Source organism: Stegostoma tigrinum, chromosome 5 (genome assembly GCF_030684315.1).
Source record: "Stegostoma tigrinum isolate sSteTig4 chromosome 5, sSteTig4.hap1, whole genome shotgun sequence".
Taxonomy (NCBI): domain Eukaryota; kingdom Metazoa; phylum Chordata; class Chondrichthyes; order Orectolobiformes; family Stegostomatidae; genus Stegostoma; species Stegostoma tigrinum.
This window is the reverse complement of record NC_081358.1, coordinates 39,675,861-39,681,860: the sequence shown is the minus strand read 5'-3', so window position 1 is coordinate 39,681,860 and position 6,000 is coordinate 39,675,861. Positions and strand designations below refer to the sequence as shown.

General features: G+C 35.4%; 1 protein-coding gene across 7 annotated transcripts in view; it reads right to left on the bottom strand.

Moving 5' to 3' along the window:
* Positions 1-6,000, bottom strand: part of fam91a1 (family with sequence similarity 91 member A1) — a 54,890-nt gene continuing 48,890 nt past the window's right edge. For 6 of the 7 annotated variants that reach the window (XM_059645950.1, XM_048528943.2, XM_059645953.1 and 3 more), the window contains exons 22-24: positions 5,471-5,594; positions 3,761-3,830; positions 1-2,374 (exon numbers count right to left, since the gene is read on the bottom strand). In XM_059645950.1, coding sequence (XP_059501933.1) covers positions 2,195-2,374; positions 3,761-3,830; positions 5,471-5,594 — 374 coding nt within the window. In that variant the 3' untranslated portion in view covers positions 1-2,194. Of the gene's footprint in view, positions 2,375-3,754; positions 3,831-5,470; positions 5,595-6,000 lie in introns of those variants that run through there. The other variant, XM_059645952.1, reaches the window with a different exon arrangement.

Sequence of the window (6,000 nt, the reverse complement as noted above, 5' to 3'; positions counted from 1 at the left end):
TCTTGTCAACATTTATTGGCTATATTCTTCCAAGATAATATGTATAACAAATGTCCAAAGATCCTTTAACATGAATCAACAGTCTCACCATTCCAAAAAATGCAATTTTTAAGAGGTCAAATCTCACTCACTTAAGTAACAACTTTTCTTTCGTAAATCAACATGGAAATCAGTTGGACTATGCAGTGCAAGATACAGATAAATGGTCACTGCCTGACATTATGGTCCATTGAAGGTATCAGGGAATATATACACTTGATGCCTATATTAATATATAATCATGGTTATTAATCTTACACTTCATAAACCTTTTTGCAAAGAGAATAACTCACACATCTATTGCACGTTGAGGCCGAAGGGCACCACAGAATGAAAATGAGACAAGGAATACTTCTGATGTTTCAATAGTATATGGATTACAAAAGACAAGTAGAGAGACTACACAGTGACTTAACTGATTCACTATCCTTCAGTATCATTTGTACAGCATCACTGCTCCCAAAACAGACCAAGGTACCCTCGTGGCAATGTACAATCTAGGTTACAGATCATTGTAACTGAGATGATGAGGGCAATAGAGAGTGAATGAGTCAAGGACACTTGGATAACGAATCTTCCAATTGCACATATCAAGTACCTTAAATACTTCTGTATAAATGAAAATGACTTCAAGCAGCAGTTCAAATTACAGATTCAGAAGCAGTTTTGCAATGGATTTAAAAAGCAAAAAAAAGACCTGTCGTTTGCACATGTTTTATAGGTTGCAAGAAAACCTTTATTGGTCACTTCACTACCCCAAACAGTTTCCTAATTTAAAAAAAGAAGAAATCTCAATACAGAAACTTAAATTCAGAATCATCCTCCCTCCCCAAACCAATTTCAGCAGTGGAATCCTGAAAAAACAAGTACAAAATAATCACTGCAACTGTTATTGAAGCCAAAAGTTAGAACAGATCAATAGTAAAAACTACTTACTGTTGTTATGCAAAAATAGATCCTTGCATTAGACAGAATTTCTACCATAAAAAAGGTACACTTAACTTAATCAGGCTTTCTTCCCAATATCTCCAGTTTTACAGAGACACAAATACAGTTAAATTGATATAAAGCATACTTGATACTGAAATACAGTCTGTTATCTTTCAGAAGTCACAGGATGATGGCAGATGTATCAATAATTAAAGCTTAATGGTACAGTGTAAATTGATTCTCATGCCAGTTTAATTGTTTTCAATGAAACTTGAATAAAAACAAAAAAAAACTATTTCACCCTTGAACTAGATTTTTATGCCTGCGCGTGATAGATAATACATATTTCAGCATATAATACATCAGTGAACGCAATAACATACTGATATTCAGTACCATGACAACTTTTTTCTCAAACTGTGCTTGTACATAAAATCTACACAAAACTGGTGCTCAAAATACACTTCAACACCAATCCTTCAGTGACAGGCACAATTTAAAGAAAAGGGAAAAAAAAAGTTCATTGGACTTCTTTTAATTTTAATTTGGAATTTGAGGTATGCCAATATACATTTTTGTCCCTAAATGGCCATCAGCAGCTTAAACACCTAAAAATCTTCCACTTAATGGGACTGGATCCTCATAACGACCAACAAACTGCTCACCAATTTGTAACTGGATTACTAAACCTTAGGACAGGAAGCAAAGTAGAAAATGGACACAAACAGTGACATCAAGATTATGGCCACCATACACAGGGTTAGAATGGATATTAAAGCTCATTTTCTCATAGTATCAATTTAACATGGTGGAGTGGCTCTGTCAACCTTGTTTAAAATAAAAGTGTCATATTTCATTGGGAAGTTACCAAGAAATTCCACAAGCCAAAACATACAACCAGTTTATTTAAAGTTATCCAAGATGTTCACCTTATTCAGCAGTTTTCACAAAAAATTTAAATCACAAGTCTATTTTTTGAATTTAAACATTATTAAGGTGCTATATTTGGCTGTCCTTTAGGAACCGAGTGTCAGAGAAAAGCAAAAAAGAGGAGAGGAGAGAGAAAAGCTAAAAGGTAAGGGTTATAAGAGACAGAAGAAGCTGAAAGACAGAAAGAAAGAGAGAAGGGCAAAAAGCGAGAAAGGAAAATGATCAGTATAAATAATCAGATATGCTATTCTGAGTCGTGCTTGTGATGAGCAGTATTATAAGAACAAAATGAAGTTCAAATAGTTTGGTCCTTGTGCAATCTAGCAATATGTAGAGATGATGGAGACTTTCCAACCCACTCAGATAAAACACCATCTTTGAAGACCAGATTCTTAGCTGGAAGTGGAACTCCAACATCAATGGATGATGATCCAGTAAATAAAGAGGTAATACTACTATCGGAGTCACCAGTTTCCTGAACACAATCACAGAATAAAAACATCAGTTATGAAAGAGCAAATTTCCAGATGTATATTGATTATACTTGATATTTCCTTATCTGATTTTTTTTTATTATTCATACTTATTTCAAGTGGTTGGCTTCTGCCGAATTATTGCTGACATTTATTGCATTGTGTGACTGGCAACACAAACACACTTTCAACAATTCACTTATGTAACATCTTAAAAGTAATGAAATGGTTCCAGGTGTTTCACAGGAGCATTGTGAAGAAACAAAGAAAATCTCACTGAATGGCCGAACAGGTTTGAGGGACTAAATATCATCTAACGTTGCTGACTTCCTATAAACATTGAAGAGTAATAGCAGAAAAGACCAGCAATCTTTTACAAAGAAATGTGACGAACCAAGATGAATTAATAAGATTGTCATCCTTAAAAGAACTTTAAAACCAATCAGGAGCTTGAAGAGGAAAAGACCACAGATTGACTGAGCACAGTTGTTCAGGGAGAGAAGAGTGTGCAGTTTGCCTAGGTGACTACACAGTCATGGCAGCCAGGGAGTTTTCAGCTTGTTATACAAAGTCTATTATATAACACAAATTATTTTCTCCAGAAAAAGATGAAGAAGAACCTGACAGAGATCTTTACAATTATGAAGAAGAATAGACATAGTGGTGGTCAAAATGACAAGTTTGAAGAATTCAGAAGAAACAGCTTGACTCAGGGAAGAACTCAATATCTCAGGAAATGGTTGAGGCAAATAACATTGCTGTGTTTACGGGGAAGCTGGACAAGTAGAAAGGAAAAAGGAACAAAAGGATATGTTGATGGAGATACATGAAGAGGTGACGGAGGACACTCATGTGGAACAAAAACTGGCATGAGCCAATTGGACTAAATGGCCTGTTTCTCTGCTTGTAATATTTTGTCTGACTTGTGCTACCTTGTATGATTGACTTTGTTATTTGAAGAACAATATTCAGGATGGAAGATGGAACTCCATTTAATTTCAGGGACTCAATGTCACATCCCCAGACCAGTACACCAACAATTTGAAGCAGAATAAAGCTCTCTGTACTGTACCTTAGATCGAACATCCTGCACTATTTCCACAGCTAATCGAGGATATGACCTGTTTAATTCCCAATTATTACTACCTTGATACAAATTACTACTTATTTAGTACCAATTATTGATGTTATAAGCTGAATTTTGACCGACAAACTCAAGTGAATTAAGATTGTTGAAGACAGCAAGGTAGATTTTCATCCCAAATTTAAATCTGACGGGGTAATGTTTCATTCACTGTCTCATCTGTGTTCATCATATTTCAATCACAATCACTTTTAAAAACAATCAACTTCATCAGAACAACATTGATATTTTACATTGTTTATACCTGGAATGACTGTACAAAGTTGAGGACTTGCAGAGACAATTTCCTACTGGAATGCAAAAGTTTCTGAAGGCTATAAAAGGAGAACAATACAGAGTCAATTAACGATATGCAAATGTATACAACAATTTATTTACATTGGAAAGCCAGATAAACATGAAAGGAAATTAAACAAAATGCTGTTTATAATGACAAAATGTAGCATGTAAACACTATTCCTTTTCAACACTTTTTGCTGCTCTCACTTGGAAGTGGAAGTGGATTTCATTCCTGAAAACACTAATCATGTAAGTTTCCTTCTTCTGTATCATCTACATCCTCTGCTTACACACTATTGTATGAAAAGAATGAAATAAGGCCTTTCAATGACAATTTGCATTTAACCTTAGATTAAATGCAGTGACTCGTGACTCAGCTATAGTCAAGGCAATACACAATTGAAAAGTCAGCCTGCAGGATTCCAGCTCTACAATCTGTGTATCGTTCTGACACAGAAGGACTGAATTTGTGTCTGGTCATACAAGGTTGAGAAAAAGGGTAAGCAATGCATTGACTTTATCTTTTAGTCATAATAGGTGCAAGGGTCTACCAAAGGTAGCACGACATGCATTCAGTTGAATCCCTGTTCACAACTGTGGGAGCTTTTTTTCTTCAAGAACACATAAAATGATTTAATTAGGCAATAATACTTTACTGCAAGAGGTAATCAAGAGAACTTATGGATGCTACATCTGTAAATCATCAGTTCAAGTACATACATGTTTGACAAAAAAAAAAATCCATAATGCATATTTAACAATTGGTTCTGGCATTCAGGACTTCAGTAACCGACTACAAAAACTGGGATTGTTCACCTTAGAAGAGGGAAGGTTAAAAAAATAATTGAGGTGTTCAAAATTATAACATTTTACTACAGTAAAGGAGGTGGCACTGTTTCCATTAGGAGGAAGATCAATAATAAGAGGATATAAAACACTTGGAGAAGAAACAGCCAAGGGAGATAAATGAAGAACATTCTTTCCCCAAGAGTTAAAACAAAAATAGATTTTAATTTTTCATAAATATAGGACCAATAAATATCCCAAAGTACTTTGTGAAGCAAAGTGAAATACTTTGAAGCGTAGTCACTTGTTATGGTGTAGAAAATATGGCAAACAATTTGCACACAGTAAGCTTCCTCAGTCCGAGATATTGTCCAGGCTTCTATGATGTCAACTGAGGATAAATATTGATCAGGACAAAATATTTTATATTCTTCTTCAGGACAGACACTTCAGGACAGTCCGTTTAACATTACATCCAAAGACAGTTCAGCACTCCATTATTGCACTGCAGTATCAACTTTGATTTTTATGCTCAAATCTAAAAACAGGACTTAAAACCACAACCTTCCAACTCTGATGCACAGTGCTACTAAATGCACAATAAATAATTTGGAATGTGATTGTTTTTTTTTAAAAAAATGGTGGTAGCAGTCAGAATCATAAACTTTCAAAAGGGTAACTGGATCTCTTATCAGAAGCAAAACATTTGCAGGGTTACAGGGTAGCATCAAGGGAGTGGAACTAATCCGTAGGTCTTTTTTAAGAAAATTGGCACACACACACGATGAGCTGAATGGCCATCACCTGTGCCGTATGAAAAAGCAACTGAAGTCTTGTACTTGCAAAGGAAATAATAACCATTAAATGCAAAGCTCAAGACAAAATCTACCTTTCCTTCCCACATAATTGATGTGTGGCAATTTTCTGACAGACACTCCTATTTAGTTCTGAGACAAAGAGTGGGATCCCAAAGCACAGCTCCAAAGGAATCCAGTCCTGCTCTGTTGGTGAGGCTGAAAAATCGAAACATTGTACAAGTCAGCACAGTAAAATACTCCCGTTTGCTCTTATTTGTCACACAAAGTCTTGACTATAAAGCAGTAAGGATAAGTTTACTTTTGGGGCATTGCAACAATTCAAACAACAGTTTGCATTTATGTACGACCTTTGATGTCTCAAAATGTCCTAAAGAGATTCATAGGAGTGATTATCAGATAAACCTCAACTGCTTTTGGCATCGCCAGATTAAAAAAAAAGAAGTCAAAAATATAGGTTTCTGTGGGGTGCCTTCAAACCAGAAGAGGTAGACAGCTGGAGAGATTTAAGAAGAGAAATTGTAGCCCTTGGGTTCTAGACAGCCAGGGACATGTTTTGTCAATGCTGGAGCAATTAAAATAGACAGTGGTATAAGAAACCTGA